The 20,855-nt window shown below is 49.3% G+C and overlaps 1 protein-coding gene across 1 annotated transcript in view; it reads right to left on the reverse strand.

Moving 5' to 3' along the window:
• Positions 1 to 1,529: 1,529 nt before the first annotated feature.
• The window catches only part of LOC111145502 (zinc finger protein 3), a 50,203-nt gene continuing 30,877 nt past the window's right edge, over positions 1,530 to 20,855 (reverse strand). The window contains 9 exon segments of the mRNA XM_022500395.1: positions 1,530 to 2,767; positions 2,770 to 3,765; positions 5,442 to 5,568; positions 5,834 to 5,925; positions 6,946 to 7,030; positions 10,580 to 10,682; positions 16,904 to 17,729; positions 19,287 to 19,476; positions 20,107 to 20,582. Of these exon segments, the coding sequence (XP_022356103.1) occupies positions 2,580 to 2,767; positions 2,770 to 3,765; positions 5,442 to 5,568; positions 5,834 to 5,925; positions 6,946 to 7,030; positions 10,580 to 10,682; positions 16,904 to 17,729; positions 19,287 to 19,476; positions 20,107 to 20,582 (3,083 nt within the window). The 3' untranslated portion in view covers positions 1,530 to 2,579.

Below are 20,855 nucleotides of genomic sequence, written 5' to 3' on the forward strand. Positions count from 1 at the left end.
ATCTCTTTCCACTCCAGGCCCTCCGTGCCTGCCCAGGACTTGACGCCGGTCAGCTGCAGGATGACAGTAACCAAAGAAAATTCGGGCCGTCTGACCCGGAGTTTACAGCAATTCTGAGAGGGGGCAGTTTATGGGAAAGATGTATCTAGTTTGAAACACCTGAACCTGAAACTTTTGGAGGTCCAAGTACGAATGCCCAGCAGTCTGCCGGAGACCCAAGGCTGGAACCTGGGAGAGGTTAGGAGCACAGGGACAGATTTAAAACTTATTTGTACAAATAAGAGTTGAGACCACAGGAGTAAGTGATTCCAAGAGTAACAGTAAAGGAAGAGACAAATGGGTATCATAGCCCGGCATTAAGAAATACTCAGGGAATAAAAAAAAAGAAAAAAAAATACTCAAGGACTGAGAAAAAGAATCATGATGGGAAACAGGAATAAACAGGAAAACCAGATGAATAAAATGCTATGGCAGCTTCAAAGAGATGTAAAAAATAAATACAGTTTTCATACAACGGTTGAGATCATTCCCAGGTCTCACGGAGATGCTCTGAGGGAGCCGGAGGTAGGGGTGGGGAGGGAACCAGCGTGCGGGCAGAGAAGTGGCTGGTCCCTCGTCTACGCTAACTATTCATGGCCTAGCAGTTTGACCTGTGCTGGGGTCTTTCCCAGACCTCCACAATCTCAATCTCCATGGGAGTGGCCATGCTCAGCACCCCACCCCCCACAAACGGTCCTGCCCGGAGCCTCTTCTCCTCTAAAACACACAATGTTTTACAAGACCTTGCTCATCTCCTTCCAGAAATATTCTCTGTTCCATTACTGGTTCTTCCTTTTCAGTGGATGTTTCTAGGCTCTAACCTCAGAAATTAGCTGACAGGTCTGATTTGGGGGTTCAGAAACCTCCATGACTCACAAGCAGCCCTAGTGATTGTAAATAGGGATAGTCCATGGCCGAATCTCAAAGAAGAGCCAAAAGAGTGAGGAGTTTCATTACAGCTTTAAGAAATCAAAAACATATTGGGAGGTCGATTACAATATATGCTCCAAGATCTTCAGATGGCAGTTCCAGACAGTTCCCCAACTTCTCCGTAACACTTTCCTCTCCACCTTCTCCATGAATGACTTCCTCTCGCCCACAGCTGGAACAAGAAATCTACCTATGCCCCCTGCGACCCAAAACCCAAGTACACGCTGGTCAGGCCCCCCCGCCCCGCCACCCAGTAACACCTTTCTAGTTTGGGTTGCTGGTCCTAAGTATCGTACCACACAGAATGACAGGCCACACACGAAATCCGACGTGTGGGTACGAGGGGGGAGCAAATGCGTGCGTGACGGAGTCTGTGGCAGTATCTGGAGGAATAGGACAGGAGTCTTGACAGCCAGAGGTCGTATGTGTGTGAAAGAAAAACAGTTGTAAAAAAAAAAAAAATCTTAAGAGTAAATTTTAAAGATTCCAGTTATACTCACGATTTCCTATTTTAATTCAAATAAATTTGGCTCCTGCACAAAAACACACTCAATCTCTCCTTCTAAAAAACTATTCTGTTTAATAGTGCACTTCATTTATGCTACAGGATGAGCAGGACTGGGAAAACAGAACGAAAGATCATCCCTTCAGCTGGGCACACTCAGGAGCTCCAGCCTAACCCAGCAAGGAGCCTGATGGCCAGGTCAGGCCAGAGACTCCCCTTCTCTGGGCTTTGCGCTTCCTTTGCTGCCGAAGTCAGAGATGGGGTCACGGGAGGTCCGGCTGCTGGGGCCAGATGTCGTAAGTCATAGGTGACAGAGGGCAGGGCAAGTTGGCTGAGTGAGCTCCTTAAAAGCATTCTAGTCTTAGCAACTGGGGGTTTGGATTAAATCACTTTTCAGCATAGGAGCGGGGAGAGGAACAGGGAGAGAGGAGAACAGAAGCAGGCCAACGCTTAATGCTTTCAATCCTCTCCCTGTGAAACTTTCTTCATCAGATGGATTTCCCAATCAGACCCATCACAGTAGAGAAGGACAAGGAGCTCTCCAACAAAATCGCCTCACTGCTCTTGGAAACGGGCCTGCTGCTCCAAGAGCCCCCCAAAATACAGTTATCACAGAAAACCTCACGGAACCCCCCCAATAAAATAACAAATCCCTCAGCACCAAATTTCCATTAATTGACGAAATCATGGAACAAAAAAAGTAACAACAAATAGCAAAGGTTCCTTACCAGAACCTAAAGCTGGATTAGGGACAGTGGCTTTGAAATACAGCCTCTGTGTCCCCTTGTTAGCAAACAGCAGGACCCGGGACATTCTTTCCACTGCCTTCGGTGCCGACTACATGGACTCCAACCAGAGGAGTCCTTGGAATTTTCTTCCTACTGTGCTTCCACTCCCCACCTTGGAAGGAAAGGCTCCTCTGGTGTGAGAGAAACGGGCTAGTGCAAACTCCCTTCCAAAATGGAAGGTGACCGGTCCCAGAGCTTCCCTGGCGTGCCCAGCACTCAACCTGCCGCTCGCCTCTGGGTGTCACTCCTGGGGGAAAGTGACCAGGTAGCTCGTCACGAGGGTGTGCCGGGATGATCTCCCCCATCTGCCCCATTCTCTAAAGCGAAAGGTTTGAGCCGGAAGGGACACGCTCTAAGATGTTCATACTTATGTAGTAAGGCAGGAGCTCGTCAGAATCAGAGGAAGTGAGGAAAACAGGTGTGCGGCTCTCTCTCAGGTAGACTCTTCGATATTGAGCTCGGCAGCGACTCTGAGAGAACTTTTGCTCATTCCCATTACATTCAAAGGCTTCTCTCCAGTGTGAATTCTCTGATGGCGGACCAGAGCTGAGCTGTATCGAAAGGCTTTCCCACACTCACTACATTCGTAGGGATTCTCCCCCGTGTGGATTCTTTGATGCTGAATAAGGCCTGAACTGTAGGTAAACTTTCCTCCGCATTCCATACATTCATAGGGCTTCTCTCCAGTGTGGATTCTCTGGTGCTGATAGAGGTGCGAGCTCTGGCTGAAGGCCTTCCCGCACTCGTTACATTCATAGGGCTTCTCTCCAGTGTGGATTCTCTGGTGATGGATGAGGGTAGAGCTCCTACTGAAGGCCTTCCCACACTCATTACAGGCGTACGGTTTCTCTCCAGTGTGGATTCTCTGGTGATGAGTAAGGGTAGAGCTCCAGCTAAAGGTCTTCCCACATTCGCTACATTCGTAGGGCTTCTCCCCCGTGTGGATCCTTCGATGGAGGATGAGGGCAGAGCTGCAGCTGAAGGTCTTCCCACAATCGTTACATTCGTACGGCTTCTCTCCGGTGTGGATTCTCTGATGCTGAATGAGATGTGAGCTCTGGCTGAAGGCCTTCCCACACTCACTACATTCATAGGGTTTCTCCCCAGTGTGGATTCTCTGATGCTGAATGAGGTCTGAAGTTCGATTAAAGCTCTTGCTACATTCATCGCACTTATGGGGTCTGTCTCCCACAGGAAGTCTCTGATGTGAAATAAGGTTAGAACTCACAGCGAGGCTGTTCCCAAAATCATTGTATTTCTCACTTCTCTCTCCCACAGGAGTTAGCTTTTCCTCATTCGTCACTTGACCGAAATCTTCTATCTTCCTGGTCAGTCTTTCTCCAGAGGAGCTCCCCAGTTGCCTCTTAAGACCGACTTCTTGGTCATAGGCTTCTTCGAATTTAAGACCCTGAGAAATATCCTTTTGGAACCTTCCCAACAGCACCCCATGTGATCCTGTATCTTCGGAAATTTCTTGATCGTGCTCAGTTCTGGTCTCGCCATCTGTCACAATACAAAATACAAACATCACTTGGTCCTTGCAAAAGAAAGGATCGAGACCAGCGGGCAGGATAATGACGACAAGGGTGTTTACAGGGCTAAAAGCACACGCCTCTCATCTGCGTGCAGACCTGCCCGGGCTGGGGCCAGCTGAGCACACAGAGAGATCAGCATCGAGGAAATCAGGAAGGAGAAAGGCAAGAAGCAAAATCAAAGTGGAAAGAGCTGGAAGCATAGAGAAGGCTGGAGATGGGAGGAGAGGAAGACAGACCCGGTAGGGGCAGGAACCAGAAACAGAAGAGAACGGACATGCTGTTTAACGAAGTGGCAAACTCCTCACGGAGGTCAGATGCTAGAAATGCAAGTGGGGAGATGGTGGCTTCCAGAAGATAGGGGAGAAGAAACATAAGCAAGCGAGCGCAGAAGGGTGATAGGAAATAGTCACGGAGCAGGAAGAAGCGACAAAGGGGAGGCCACAGAGACTGCCACAGCCCCAGGTGAAAAGAACCATATCCAGCAGGCCACACACTCCAAACCCATGGAAACAGGCAAAAGACAGAGCTCAGTCTGCCTCTGGGCCCGAGGCCTCAAAGGCTGGGCTAAGATGTGAGGATCCATAAACTGTCTTCTTGTCGGACTTCCTTATTTTCACTGCTTTAGGGTTTTCAAAGGGAGCTCTGAGCAGAGAGGATGATGAAAAGGGTCTAGACAGCATTTTTAGTCTGTCAATATCTGAAGAAGTAAAGACAGGGCAATGGGCATCAGAGAACAGAAAAAAGCTATTTCTCTCTCACCTGAACAGGCGTCCCTCGGGACCCTGCTACTCTCAGCTCCCTTCAAACCCAGCACCCCCAGCTCTTCCTCTCAGGGCAGCCCAAAGATTGTGTCAAAATTCAGAAATGGAAATCCTCCCCATGGGACAAGTCCTGCTCATACCAAGTGGTCCCAGAGCTGGGTTCTACACCCTGGATGTCGGGGGCCAGCACGGAAACGGGCAGTCTCCAGTGGGAGTGATGGAGACCCCCTGGACCGCCCAGACAATGTTCTCGCAGCGGTGCGTGACGGACAAGGAATTATCAGTCCACAGACTAAGGTTAAAGACGCCAGCTGCTCCCTGAAACAAGGGGAGAAACTTCTCCAGGAGCCGCAGCCACACTGGTTCTGAACAGAGCAACAGATTCCTCGAGGTGGTACAACGGAGAAGGGAAGGAGGAGTTCCAGAATGCGCATGTGGGCACAGAGCGGCACCACACGTGTTCAGGGATCCTGAGATGCTCATCTTTTGGAAAAGGCTCTGAATTATTATACATGAAAAAATTACATGGCAAAAAGGCAGCAGATTTGGAGCTAAAAGACCAGGGCTCGAGTCCTGCTATTCGCTAGCACCACCGTGCAGCACTGAGGACCTCTGACTTCTCGTTCCTCACCAAGAACACAACCGGAACACTAGCGACCTCCATTACTGTGTTACTGGGAGGTTTCCACAAGACAATGTACAGGAAAGCTCTTTACAAACTGCCAATTACTCTACAAGCAGGAGTTACTATTAGTATTGTCGTCAGAATTTTCTGAGACTATGTCAATCCTCGGCTGATCATTTTGTGACTCAAGTGTCCCTAGCCCACAGGGAAACAAAGAAATGCCAAGGGAGTTTGACCGAGAAAGCGTTAACTCCTTACCCAGCGAGAACACATTCCCGTAATTCTCCAGCATCACATCCCTATAGAGGTCCCTCTGAGCAGGCTCCAAACGCTTCCACTCCTTCCGGATGAAGTACACAGCGACGTCCTCAAACGTCACCAACTCCTGAAACAACACGGTCTTGCATGCAATTTCAGGGTAAGGGACGGGACCACCAGCACCAAAAATGATTGGGGATGAGGATGAATCATGAGTATCTAAGAGGGAGGGGAAAGCAGGTTACGGCAGAGGAAGAGGGGTCCGTTATTCAGCAGAAAGGACCATGTTCCTGACGGAGGGAATCACGGTTTGGGACACGGAGTGGATGTCACGGCACAAATGTTTCCACAAAGACGGAAGGAAAAGAAGGATAAAGGGAACCACAGCTCACCTGGGACTTGGCCTTTAGGAGTGCAGCTGCCAACATCTCATCCCCCAGGCTGTCCTTGTTGGAAAATGCAGGAACTTTCGAGGAAGGAAGAGCTGAAGGGCGAGAAAAGGGTCCACGAGTGAACCCATCTGCTCTGTGGCCTCCCAACCCACAGAGACGTCACAGGGTCCTAGGACAAGCCAGGACCCACTCCCTTGGGAGGTGAGGTGTCCAAAGCTCTGTGGATCCTGCTCTCATCTAACCCAGGTCCCTTCCTTTCCGTCCGGTCACTGCACTCTCCCAGAAACCGGCCCAGTACACCCGCTAGTGAGAAGCACCTTCTTGTCCTTTCTCCCAAGCTTGGCCAGCAACGCAGACAATCCTGCTCACGTCCCTTCCACCCCTCTCCGCATCTCTGAACTCGAACTTGTGCACAAAGGTCTCTTAGACCAGAGGAAACCAGCAGCCTCCCCCAAACCCAACTGAACACCACCATGCCCATTCTTCTTTCTCTTTACCCCCAGGTCAAATCTAAACACTACAAATGTTTCCTGTTTCTGGGCTTGATCACATCCCTTCTTCTATAATTCTTAAATTAACATATTTGTCCCTGAGAGACTCTAAGCCCCTAGAGACACAAGACTGTGTATAATCGACGGGACAAAGAGATCCTTAAATGCTTTCTCCTGATTAGTATACCCTTTCGATGGCAATTGGCTCCAAAGTCAATGGCACAGGCCACGACAGCAGAATATGAATGCTCATTTCATCCTCATGCCTGTGACCTACAAAGTGATTTCCCAAGAGTCTCCGGTAAGTGCCTGCTCCTAGAGAACACAAAGTAGGACTACAGGTCAGTTGCTGCCACGCGCCTGGAATTCTGTGACTGCGTCACGGTTTTCTTAATCCTGCACGAGGTCCCAACGGCCCTTCACAAATGCCTCGGCTGTAAAATCCACCAAGCCATACATCCGTTGTTGGCCTCAGTCAGCTTTCCCACTAGGCTGTAAGCTGGGAAGGACTGTGTCTTAGCCACACCTGGATTCCAGGGGTTAGCACGGCTCCTGGTGAGCAAGACGGGCAGCGTGACTGCTGAATGGCTGAATACAAGAATAAATGAATCTGTTTCTTACCACTCTCAAGCAGGGCCTGCGGTTCCTGAGATACACAATCAGCCTGAGTTTCCATGAGTAGGGCTAGAAGTTCTGGGTCTCCGGTCTATTGTCTGCGGACTCAGCAGGAAGCACTGCAGAAGCAGAGTCCAAGGTTCAATGATAAAAAAAATAAAATTTAAAAAACAAAACAAAAAAACAACAACAAAAAAAACCCCACCTCCCCGGAGCTAGCACTTCAGTTAGCACCCAAGATTAGCAAGAGGAATCACAGCAACCAGGACAGTCTTCCAGATCCTGGTGAGGACTGCCCTTGCTCCCTTCGGTGAGATTCCATGAGCACCACAGAAAGGGCCCCTGTTCCTGAACGATAGTCCACCTTTGGCTCCCACAACATACCCAGTGATATTTGTAACAAGAAGACACGGAACACCGGCGACAATGACTCTAACGGCATGAAACACTAAAGCAACAACTGGAATTTGAAAAAGCAAAAACAAAAACGAAAAACAGGATAAAGTGTAAAAGTGTGCACACGTAGATTTTGCAAAATGTGTATGTACTGTATAATGTGTATGTACTGTATACCCAAAGCTTTTTTTTCTTTAAGGTTTTATTTACTTATTTATTTGAGAGGGAGGGAGAGAGAGAGAGAGAGAGAGAGAGAGAGAGAGAGGAGTGGTCAGCGGGAGAAGCACACTCCCTCCTGAGCAAGGGAGCCTGACGTGGGACTGGATCTTGGGACTCCAGGATCACGACCTGAGCCAAAGGCAGTCGCCCAACCAACTGAGCCACCCAGGTGCCCTGTACTGTATAAACTGTTAAGAATGTTTGTGGTCGTGGCGCCTGGGTGGCTCAGTGGGTTAAGGCCTCTGCCTTCGGCCCAGGTCATGATCCCAGGGTGCTGGGATCAAGCCCCGCATTGGGCTCTCTGCTCAGCGGGGAGCCTACTCCTCCTTCTCTCTCTGCCTACTTGTGATCTCTCTGTGTCAAATAAATAAGTAGTATCTTTTTAAAAAATTATTTATTTTTAAGTAAATGTGGGATCCTGAGATCAGACCTGAGATCAAGAGTCAGAGGCTTAACCAACTGAGACACTCAGGTGTGCTTCTGTTTACAGATTTTTTTTAAAAAACCCCATAAACAGTAGAACCAACAGAAAAAAAAAATTACTTTATTAGGTTATTAGTTATTGTATTACACTGACGGGGTACTACACTTTGAGGAAAAGGGGTCATAAAACAGCACCCAAATAAAAGAGACCAGTGAAACTTTCCATGAGCTCTCCGTCTCTCATTTAAAAAACCCTGGGGAGGGTGCCTGGGTGGCTCAGTGGACTGGACCTCTGCCTTAGGCTCAGGTCATGATATCAGGGTCCTGGGATCAAGCCCCACATCGGGCTCTCTGCTCAGCGGGGAGCCTGCTTCCCCCCCCACCTCTGCCTGCCTCTCCAACTATTTGTGATTTCTTTCTCTGTCAAATAAATAAATAAAATCTTAAAAAAAATTACTTATTACTCCATTTTTATCCCTGCTGATGTCCCCATTCCCCAGATGCTATGACAATCAAGAGAGGTCTGTTTTCTGTGGCTCTACTGAATAAAACAGAATGTGTGAGTATCTAGACAAAGGTTTGGATCTCAGGTAGAAGATTCTACTCCACACTTGAATGCCATGACAAGAATCAACAGGCCAAGAACAGACGAAGCAACCACCAGAGCTTTCTTACACTTGGGCAAGAGAAAAGAAAATAAAGCCCTGGATTTTGTCTACCTCCCTCTTTATTTATTTGCTCATGTAACAAACCACTGTTGAGTGTCACTACATCGCAAGGCACGACTGAAAGGAACGTGAACCATATCTGCTTTATCATTACAGACAATTGCATTCACATAAAAGCATAAAAAGGGGAGGGGCCCTGAGAGTCAAGAGTTCGCAGACCTCTAGTGTTTGGGCAACAAGGGGGTATAGAATGCCCACCGATGCCTTTACACAGAGAAAGGCACTGAATGAGGCGTGAGCCAGGTCCAGGGGCAATCAAGGTGCCACGAGCGCCCTCCTCCCGGGGTCCCTTCCACTCTGCCTCAGAGCCAGCCATCTTTTGTTCCTATCAATCAACTTGACGATTTCCGGGACTGTGTATAAGCAGACACCTCCAACAAATCAGCTCTTCATCCAAACTCTCTTTAGAAAGGAAACTCAGAGGCTCTGAGTCCAGAGGGAAAAAGCAAGCCTCCCTCCTCACAGCTGGGTTACCCAAAGCTGGAACTCAAAGGCATATTGTTAAGAACAAGTCCCCAGTGTCTGCATCAGCACACAATGTTTCTCATAGAAAAATCTCCATTGTGCCCCCACAGCTTCAGGTCCAGGCAGTGCCCTACCCCGCCCCGCTGCCAACGCCTCTCCCTAAAGCTGCTCCTGGGGACTCACAAAGATGACCTGGCAGTAAGAACAAGTCATGAATAGCTTTACCTGCTGGAATCTTTCCTTCCTTCTTTGGAGTTAGGTCCTAGAAGACCAGAGTAGCAATTATCGGGGATCTGGAAGCCTCTGTGCAAGTTCCTGGGATTCTAACTTAAGTTAATGCCAGTGCTGTATGATTAAGGCGGGAAAAGGAATTAAAAATATTCATGTAAACTTCATTTCTACTCAAATACAAGAAAAAGAAGAGAACATCCATTAATCAACAAAATTAAGACACAACTGGTTGTCTGTGTTGCACCCCTGGAGAGCTCAAAGGCCACTGAAGGTTCTCCAGGTTAATCTCACCCAAGTGAAAGAAATGCCTTCTCACGTTCTCGATGTTCTGACACCTAACTTGCGAGAAACTCTCAACTTCAGGACAGAGTCTGGTCTGTTGATGTAAAGCTTCACCACCAGAAAGGTTTTGGGTTGGTAAAGTGAAAATCTATCCCCTCCACCTTGCAGAGGCCCCTCACCCTCCGTCAGAAGCTTCAAGAGTAGAATTTTCTCCTCCCACACAACCGTTCCTCAAAACGCCTGTAAACCACATGATGCCCACTGTCCATACGCTTCTCTTCTTGGGGATAAGTACCTTTAGCTCCTCTCATTATTCCATATATTTCGGGTTCATCACCCTGCCTAGCCTCGCCTAGAGCTTACGAATGCCATTCAGAGCGGAAACTTCCATCTGCGTTCAATCCCACGTCAGGGATCTAACACAATTGAAAGCGGGAGCCAGACACGGCTATATCATTCCCCGTAAGGAACTCGATTTACGGAGCGCCAGCGGGATTATTCCCGGGATCTAAGTTTGCACCGCCACCTCCCCCCCCACCCCCGCATTCCAGACCTAGTTCTAACTGCGAACACTTCGTGGAACTCCTACTCAGATCTCAGAGCCGGCGAAGGAGAGACTTCTGCCACTGGCGCGAATAACTGTGTTAACACCAAATAAAAGCGTCTGGGAGAATTACCAAGTTAGGGGAGCTGTCATCAGCTGTTCTAAAGAGAGGGGCCCGTTTGCAGCCATACTGGAACTTTTATGGGCTCGAGCTGGGTTGTCACAAGCCCAGAACCGGAGCCCCTTTCCTCCCCTCCTGGCAGGGCCCCGTTTGGCGGAGGGAGGTCCCCGGGGAAGCGGAGTCGGGGACCGGCTGCGGGGGAGGGAGCGGCGCCTCCCGGCACCCTGCTACGGGCGGGCCTGGGGACCCAACGGGCGCGGCGCGGACACCACCCCTTTCCCTGGCGGCCACAGCCTCCGTCTCACCGCGAGCCCCTGGGGCCGCCGGACTCACCCTGGGGGCAGGGACGGGAGATTTGGGGGGCCGGACACAGACCAGGCCCCGTTGGACCCTGTCACAGACCCACACACCGGGACAGAACAAAGAACGGAAGTTCTCTCTATTTCGCTTCCGGGTCGGACCTTTTCACTACCCATCCCATCCCCGCAGCCCCCACGCCCACTTGTTCTCTCTAGGAACTCTGGAGGAGTTCGCCTCTCGGTGATTCGCCAACTCCCGGCCCGGGCCGCGCGGCTCCCGCGCTGACACCAACGCCCGCCCTGGAGCTCCCACCCGCCGCCGCGCCCCCTGATGGCCGGGCGGGGCGAAGCGCCGCGCCCTTCGGCCTCGGGGCGCAAGTTCGGGCGCCGCAGACCCGAGGCGGCGGGGGCGGCGTGGGTATCCCGCGTGTCGGCGAGGGCGGAGGAAAACGCACTTTGCCAGAGCGGCCGGGGTGCCGAGCCTACCCGCAGCAAACAGGAAGACTTCCGAAGTTTTCATCACTAGAAAAAATTCACCTGTATTTGAAATGTCCAAATAAACCGAGTTTTGTGTTTGTTTCATGTAAAAATGCCCCCTTTAAAATCCGAAGAGAATGTTCCAGCCCATCAGAGGGTTCCCGTGAGGGCAAAACCTGTACAAGCGATGAGAGAGAAAACTCGGGGAAACTGGCAAGAGGTCCCCCCCCCCTCCCAGGAGCTAAATGTGTGAAATGCTTGGGGGCGGGAGGGGAAGGCTTCGTGGTTTGTGGTTTGCTCACTTTTTTTTTTTTTTTTTTTAAGATTTTTAAAGAAATGTATTTTATTTGACAGAGATTACAGGTAGGCAGAGACGCAGGCAGACAGAGGGGGAAGCAGGCTCCCTGCCAAGCAGAGAGCCCGATGCTGCGGGGCTCGATCCCAGAATCCTGGGATCATGACTTGAGCCAAAGGCAGAGGCTTTAACCCACTAAACCACCCAGGTTTGCTCACTTTTATGCCCTCACAGGAGTAATCCCATAAGTGTTGGAATCAAATCCTTCCAGGTCACGTACAGAATGAAATCTTGTGATATTCTGACTAACGAGGGCGCTCCTGGCGCCCCTTCTGGCCCTGCCTCCCATTTATTCCCATTTATGGCGCCCACAGTCCCCTGTGCGAATGCAGCAGCCCTCACTCTCCCGGGAGGGCAGTCTAAGCACAGTAATTTAAGTGACCAATTCCGGCAAAATATGGAAACTGCTAGGAAAGGAGACTTTCCAGAGGTACTGCAGGCGGGGGGGTGGGAAGGGGACCTACAGGCAGAGGGAATAGCCAGGACAAAGGCCTGGAGGCAGGACAGAGCAATGCACAATCACTAGTAACACTTGAGGGGTGGCCTGAGATGGGTGGGGGCCTGCAGTCCTCCCAAGCCATAGTGAGAATTTGAGCAAATGCTTGCCATAATCAAGCCACTCAGTAAACTCCATACCCAACTCCACCCCACCAAAACACCACACACACACACACACTCTCTCTCTCTCTCTCTCTCCCCCTACCCCCCGCCCCACCCTGGTTTTGTATTTGTTTTTATTTTTTTTTAATTTTTTTTAAGATTTTATATATTTATTTGACAGAGAGAAATCACAAGTAGGCAGAGAGGCAGGCAGAGAGAGAGGAGGAAGCAGGCGCCCCACTGAGCAGAAAGCCCGATGTGGGGCTCGAACCCAGGACCTGGGATCATGATCTGAGCCGAAGGCAGCGGCTCAACCCACTGAGCCACCCAGGTGCCCCTTGTATTTGTTTTTAAACGCTCCTCAATTTCTTTTTCTTCCACTTCTACCTCCAGGACAAGAAGAACAGAGATGAGGAAGGAGGCAGTGGAGTGGCAAGGAGAACAGGGTGGAAATGGTCTCCTCAAAGTGGAATTGTTTGTTCTGTAAAAGGTCCCCTAATGACAATCCAAAAGGAACAGCTCTGACTCCCAGCTCGTTCCGTGCTATCAACTCTCTCACTCTAGGGCTGAGAAGTCAATTTGTAGCTCATGGTTGCTGTTTGCTCCAGAGCCCAGCCAGCTGGGTAATTCCCAGCAAGTTCTCGAAGGCCATGCTCTGAATGGCCTTATTCTTCAGAGTGTCGTAAGTCACCTAGGGGAGGCTCAAGGCAATCCACCAAGGTGGGAAAGGGAGTGTTTGAACTTCTGTAAAGCTTTTATCTAAAAAAAAAAAAAAAAAAAAAAAATAAGAGTGAAAAAGTAAGCCTACGAAAAGTCAATAGAAGGGAGGGCACTGGTGTCCTCACTGAGGTCTTGTGTCAGAATATAGCCGTCTTCAACAAGGATATGACCAAACTGGCAGGTAGGGATGGGGGATGGAGAACACAAATATTCTCAGAGTGTCTGCGTAGACAGCTAGTTTTGAGAGAATCAATTGCCAGAGCCTTATATTTTCTATCTGTACACCTTTAAAATTGCTCCCTTGGCCAGAGTGCCCTCCTTCACAGCCATCTTCCCTCCTGATGAAGTTGGTCCAGTTTCTTACCCCCAGAGCTGGCTTCTTAGACTACATATATGACAGTCCACCTCAGCTCAGAGAGACAGCACAAGCAGGGGGAGCAGCAGGCAGAGTTAGAGGGGGACTCCCAGTTGAGCAAGGAGCCTGAGGCAGGACTCGATCCCAGGACCCTGGGGTCATCACCAGAACCAAAGCCAAATGCTTAGCTGACTGAACCACCCAGGTGTCCAATATGAGCTCATTTCAGATTGATCCCAGTGTCATTTCAACATAATAATAATTTTGAAATAAATAAAAAATAAATAAATAAATTTGAAAGCCTTTTGGCACAACAAAATCCCCAGGTTCACTTTTTCCCCCCCTAAATATAAAATTAGCTATTTCTCTGAGGAACACTGGTGCCACATAGTAGGGGTGGGTGGGAATATATACATATTGGGGTTCACGTTATTTCTGGGCAACTGCTCTTGGACAGAAATAAAAAAAGGTATCTTACTCTAAAGAAATGAGTTAATATTGATACTGCCAATCCATTTTTTTAAAGACTTTATTTATTTATTCGACAGAGAGAGAGAGACAGACAGACAGACAGATGTCACAAGTAGGCAGAGAGGCAAGCAGAGAGAAGGGGAAGCAGGCTGTCTGCTGAGCAGAGAGCCCGATGTGGGGCTTGATCCCAGGACCCTGAGATCATGACCTGAGCCGAAGGCAGAGGCTTAACCCACTGAGCCATCCAGGTGCCCTGAGATGTTTTCTTTTTTGAAAGATTTCATTTATTTGAGAGAGTGAGAGAGTACGAGGGGGGGCGGGAGGGGGGTGAAGAGCAGAGGGAGACGGAGAAGCAGACTCCATGCTAAGCAGGGAACCCAATGTGGGGGTTCGATCCCAGGGCCCTGGGATCATGACTTGTCCTGAAGGCAGACACCCAACCAACTGAACCACCGAGGTACCCCCTAAAATGAGATCTTTTCTATTAGCTTAGAATAAATTTAAAGCTTACATGTCTTTAATAAGTTATATATTTTTAAGGTGTGTAACATGGTACATTTTGTTGTGTATTTTACAATTTAAAAGATTGAAAAAAATGAAATGTGAACATATATTAGCTCTGATATTACTACAAATGTAGTAATAAGAGTGAAAATTGGTTTATTCATCTAGAATCATATTTTTGAATCGTATGCTTGGACTATATGTAAGTCATGGTAGACAGACTGGACGGGGTGAAATTAAGCCATTACACAGAAATGTGCAAACAGCTATGTATTATTTCCCATCTCAAGCTAGATCGGACACTTCTGTCTCCTAGCAGCAGGCAATCTCCATCAGAGAGAATTCTGGAGGTGGTCTGCAAGGAAAGGGCCACTGCCCTGATTTCCAGGCTAGCACTAAGGGGCTGTTCTAGAATTTATAGTCACAGTGTATTTCCTGGGATGCATAAAGCTGCCACCTCATCCACAAATATACATTTTATGGGTGTAAGTGAGTCCCCTCAGTTCATCAGATTTTACCACATTTGGGGAGACAAACGGTTGGAAGCACTGTTGTCCCCAGGTGCCAGGCGCAGGACTGCAAGATACGCGATGCCCAGTGAAAAATTTGAATTTCAGGGGCGCCTGGGTGGCTCAGTGGGTTAAAGCCTCTGCCTTCGGCTCAGGTCATGATCCCAGGGTCCTGGGATCGAGTCCCACATCGGGCTTTCTGCTCAGCAGGGAGCCTGCTTCCTCCTCTCTCTGCCTGCCTCTCTGCCTACTTGTGATCTCTGTCAAATAAATATTAAAAAAAAAAAAAAAGAAAAATTTGAATTTCAGATAAACACGGAATCATCTTTTTAGTGTAAGTATGACCCCAATATTATGTAGAATCCAAATGTAAGTCTTGTGCATTTGCCTGCGTGTGTGTAAAGATGCATATTTGGGTGATATGGGGGGGGCGTGGCTCACAGCATCTTCAGACCGACAGCCTCAAAGCCCCTGGGGACAGTTTCTTCCCATCTACCAGGGGTTCTCAGCCACTCTCCCGGAGCCAAGGAGGCACTGCCTCCTAACCACAGCTGGGCACTGGGATGGGAACAGAGCTCGGGTATACTAGTTGCTCCCATTTGTTGTGTTGTTCTGTAATGGTCCCCAGATTCGAGTACTAGTTGCCTACAGAAGCCACCAGCTCAACAGTGCACCCACTCTTGGTTTCGTCCTCCCCTCCTTTCCTGTTCCTTCACACCTGGCTTCCTGGAATCATCTCCCTAAATAAACTATCTGCCCTTAAGCCCTTGTCACGGGCTGTTTTAGGGGAAATCCAACCTGTTAACAGTCGGTACTGGAAGTGGCCCTAGAAACGGCGCCCTCAGAATGGGATTCTGGCAACAGGTCACTCACTGGTCAGATGGTTAGTAAGAGGAGCCTGTAACGAGCACGGTAGTGATGGCTCCTGGCACGCTCTACCATGGGCATTAGGAAGGTTCCCACCAGTTACGGCAAGGGATGAGATTCAGGTAGAAGAGGAAGCATTAGCTTCTGTAGTAGTCCTAGAACTTGAAACATTACTGGCATAGTGGCAATTACGAGGACTCCAGTTTCTCTCTCAAGCTTTGAAGAAAGAAAATTATAGGCTTAGTTCAGCCAACTATCATTTCAGGGCATGTTGTGAAAGCCCTAGTTGCCCACAGGAGGGATTACAGAGATCCCCATCTTCTGTAGCAAGAGCAGACGGGCCTGAACACCAGCTCACGGCCGACTGCGAGGGTGGAAGAACTGCAGAGACAGCTAAATGCCAAGTCTTGTCAGGTCATTTATCCCCAAACTCTGGGCCCCGACTGGGAGAGACTGGGATCCTGATGCATGGGACATCTGAGGAGGTGTGCTTGAGTACCTCAAGCCCCAAATTCTCCAGAACCCTCCGGCCCAACAAATGCATCTCGTCCCCCCCTTGCTGTAGGAGATTAGACTCTTCTTGGAGACCACGCAAAGATCTCACCTGACTCCAGGCAGGGGACAGACAGGATGGACTTAAAGGAATCATGCTGGATCTTACTGAGGTGTGGGGTTTAGAAGAAAACTTCAGAGTCGGATTTTCAGACTGTGGAAGAGGCATATACAATCAAAACGCACACGAGGCTGACAAATGTCCTCCCTGATGAAAACAATGTGTTTGGCATACAGGAAAAAAATAAAATAAAATAAAGCACAATGTAGACCAAGATGCAGCGGCTCTACCCCAATTTCCTGATCCGTACCTTCATGAGCACAAAAAGTTCTAATTACCCCAAATCCAAATTTCCCCGAAGCTAAAACCAGTAGGAATAGTTTCCTCTTGAGAACAGTGTTCAGTAACCAACACACCATATAACAGTCTGGAGGCACGTTTACAAGATGTTATAAGTTTATTCCGAATCAGATTAAATTGCGTTCCATGTGGCTCGATTCTTTACAAATCCTATTTCTTGAATATATGTTAAAACGATTAAACAGTTTCAGTGTTTCTTCCTTAATTATACGGGATATACTCAGTTTTAACTATACAAGAAGCAGTGCCGGCCTGGCTGATGGGACCCAAAGCGTGTGAGAGGACCGCGCTCCACTGCCCACCAGCACCTCCTTCCCACGGTGCCACCACTGAGCACCCTCTCCTCCGGCACCCCTTGATGTCGAGTGAAACAAAATCTACAACTAGAGTTTTTATCGCAATTACTGGGCTTCTCCCTAGCATCCAAGGGCTAAAGTTTAATAAAAACAAACGCCACCGAGAGAGCATTACTTGACAGTTAAAGCCCTTCTCCCTCTCCGGTGTGGACTCGCTGATGTTTGGAAAGATTGGACTTACTACAGAAGGTTTTTCCACAGTGATTACACCAGTAGGGCTTCTCCCCGGTATGGATTCTATGGTGTTTATTAAAATTTGAGCTGTGATTAAAGGCTTTCCCACACTCCTTACATTTGTACGGCTTCTCTCCGGTGTGGAGCCTCTGGTGAGAACTGAGACCTGCGTGCTGACTAAAGCTCTTTCCACACTCGTTACATTGGTAAGGTTTCTCCCCAGTGTGGATCCGATAGTGTCGGATGAGGCTGCCTTTCCCACTGAAAGCTTTTCCGCAATCTTTACACTGATAAGGCGCCTCTTCTGTGTGCATTCGCTGATGTTTAAGGAGGTCTGAGCTCTGACCAAAGGCTTTCCCACACTTACAGTCATAGGGCCGGTCCACCAAGTGTGTTCTGTAATGGAGGGTGAGGTTTGAGCTGTGGCTGAAAGCCTTCCCACACTTGGTGCACACATAGGGCTTTTCCCCAGTGTGAGTTCTCCGGTGCTTGGTAAGATTTGAGCTATTACTAAAGGCTTTTCCGCACTCGGCACAGATGTAACGCCTCTCTCCTGGGGCAGGTTTGGTGGGAATCAATTCTCTGCCTTTCTTGGAACCTTTGTCTAGAAGAGGAGTTTTTGTTCCTCTTTCCTTTTCAAGGTTTGCCCACTGCCTTTCTAACCTGGCCTCACATTTACTGGCAACGACCATGGGAGTAACCTCCCTTTTGAGCTCCTGAGACTCTTCAGAACTTTTCTGCTGATCTATGGAGTCCTCATTCTGGGTGTTCGAGTTACGATCTAAAACAAGAAGCAGAGTAAGAGCAGGTCAGTTGTTTTATATTCCGAGAAGGAACTTGGAGGAGAAACAGAAACGTCAGCTGACGCTGGGAGCAAGTTACCGCTTGGTGGCAGGTCACAACGTGACGCTGACACAAGTCACCACCAGACCTAGCTTGCAGTCCGAGGCTTTCACACCAGCCCGCCGCCCAGCAGCAGCTATGACGGTATGACAAGCACACAGCTTTCTCTGCCGGGAGAAGAGCTTCACATGAAGAGGCTAGGAGGGCCACACCAAGCCTCCTGGGACAGGAGCAAAGGAGCTGGGTGATGGTCAGGCACAAACAACAAGTAAGAAACATTGCCGAATGGTCCAAGTTGAGGAAAATAAACGGTAATTAAGGGAGAGGAGGCCAGTGGCAAACTCATGAGATCCACGTGCTCACAGAAGTGGAATATAAAAGCAACAAAAGAGGACATTCAGTCCGTGTAGACCAGGCTAGTCCCAGATCGTCTTTACACCAAAGTGCTCACGTCCCAGGAGGGTCTGATTCCCAGCATGTACCCTACAGCGGCTGTGTCTCATGCTTCTTTCGGTTCTAAAGTTAATACTGCTAAAACCAGACTGAAGCCAACCATCTTTTTCAGAGCACTACACGAGGCCGCCACACTTTCAGGTGCACACGCACGGAAAAGGGGAGTAAGAGAAATCCACACTGAACCAGGGGCCCCCCTGAGACCTGCTGGCCCCCCAGGAGTATAGAAGTCTCTGTCAACACAGTACTTTCCTCTTAGCCCCTTCCCTGGTCCCTGGAGCTCTCTCTCCACTCTACCATCTCTTTGTCCTGGCCACCGGCAGCGACAGATACGTGTCCCTTTCGCTCTGGGTGATGAGCAGTCGCCTGGATGCATGTACAGACTTTCCTTCAAGCTGCCGTGTACTACGTGTGGGAAATAAGTAGCTCAATAAATAAGCAAAATATTTTAAATAACCTTACGAGGCAGAAGCTGAAAAGAATTTACCTGGGACCATTTCTGCACAATCCCATGCTGACTTTAACAGCTTCTTCGTTCAGTCATTAACAAATGAACAAGCATCATCTATCACTGTTCCTTCAACCCATTACACCTCTGGGAACAGTGCCCCCCAACTTTTTTTACAGCTTTTCTTTGACACAGACAGAGAGAGCACAAGCAAGGGGAGCGGCAGACAGAGGGAGAAGCAGGCTCCCCACCGAGCAAGGAGCCTGATGTGGGACCTGATCCCAGGACCCTGGGATCATGACCCGATCGGAAGGCAGACGCTTAAACTGACTGAGCCATCCAGGTGCCCCAAACAGTCCTGCTTTTAAACTCACTCTGACCAACCCTTTTAAGAGTACGTCCTGTCCCCACGCTGACTCTATGCGTGAGACGCACTTGGGAGGAAGGGCACTCAGGCACTCGTCCTGCCTAGGCACCCAGACCAGGCAAGTCCGTCTAGGGGCGCTGCCTCACAGCCAGTAATGAGAATTATTCTGTTTCTTCCACCACAAAGGCGCGGGGCACCAAGCACACAGCCTGACAGACAGTCCCTACCTTGACTCTTTCTCAGCTCTGGAGTGAGATCCTCCTCTTCCCCAGTCTCCTGGATGTACAAGGGCTCCCAACCCTCGCTTTTGTGACTGGTCTCTGCAGACTGGGGCTGTGTGCTGCTTGGAAATGTTGCTGTTCCTGAGGAGGACCTCTTCTCCCACACCTGTTGCTGTTCGTTTGGAGGAGGTGAGACCTAGAGACAACCAGGAACGGTGGGGTTTGTGCACAGCTCATCTCAGAACTACAGGTGATCCCTGAACACGAGTCTGAACTACACAGGCCCACTTATACATGTATTTTTTTTTTTTGATACATACAGTACAGTAAATGTATTTACTCTTCTTATGATTTTCTTAATGTTTTCCTTTCTCTAGCTTACTTTATTATAAGAACATGGCATATAACACACATAACGTACAAAATAAGTGCTAATTGGCTATGTATGTTATCGGTCAAGCTTCTAGTCAACAGGAGGCCATTTAGAAGTTAAGCTTTGGGGGAATCAAAAGTTAAACCGGGATTTTCAAATGAACGTGTGCTGGAGGGTGGGGAGAGGTTAACAACCCTAACCCCTGTGTTGTTCAAGGGTCCACTGCAGAATGAAAGGAAGCCCCAGGAGAGCTAAAGTACAACCGCTTGGAAAAAGAAAGCAAACACGTCCACAGTTAAAGATCAATACTGGACAGGAGAAGGGAAGCAGGAGGAAATGGGATCTAAGTCAGCAGAAACTTCTATTCAGCTCCTCCCACTGGACAGATAAACCCAGTCCTGCCCAGAGCGCTCCATTCCCAGCCTCCCAGCATGTGAGGTCTCCCCAGTCTACCTGCTGTGCTGGCTCGTCCAGTTCCTGCTCCAGATCCTCTAGGAGAGTGACGGCCTCTTCGGCGCTCTCCGGGCAGTGCTCCTGCACCCAGGCCTGGAGCTCCTGGGGCAGGATGGTCAGGAACTGCTCCAGCACCAGCAGCTCCAGGATCTGCTCCTTGGTGTGGATCTCGGGCCTCAGCCACTCGCAGCACAGCACCCGGAGCTGGCTCAGGGCCTCCCGGGGGCCAGGTGTGTCATGGTAGCCAAACTGCCGGAAGCGCTGGCGGAACACCTCCAGGCTAGGAAGGCTCTGCCTTTCCTCTTCGTCCTCATCTTTAACCACCAGAGGCCCCCTCTCCCGTGGAGGCCGAGGGCCCCGAACTGCAGCCATGCCCAAAACCTTGGTCATCACACCGATTCCAGAAACAGCCTCACTACAGGTGGGACTCTGTGGAGCAGGAGTATTGGTTCCTTTGGGTTTCTGGTTCTTTAGGGCTACACGTTAAACCTAAAAATATTTACCATAAATTACAAAAAGAAGAAAAAAAAAGGATGCTTTCTAGGTCTTGACAGCCACACTTTTAGCAGACAAAATTGTGGAAATTATGGCCACTATAAAACTATCACAAAAATTACGGTTCAGGGGCGCCCGGGTGACTCAGCTCTCAAGCAGCTGCCTTCAGCTCGGGTCATGATTCCGGGCCCTGGGATCGAGCCCTGCATCAGGCTCCCTGCTCAGCGGGAAGCCTGCTTCTCTCTCTCTCACTC

Source organism: Enhydra lutris, unplaced genomic scaffold (assembly GCF_002288905.1).
Source record: "Enhydra lutris kenyoni isolate GAN:26980312 unplaced genomic scaffold, ASM228890v2 scaffoldscaffold13, whole genome shotgun sequence".
Taxonomy (NCBI): Eukaryota; Metazoa; Chordata; class Mammalia; order Carnivora; family Mustelidae; genus Enhydra; species Enhydra lutris.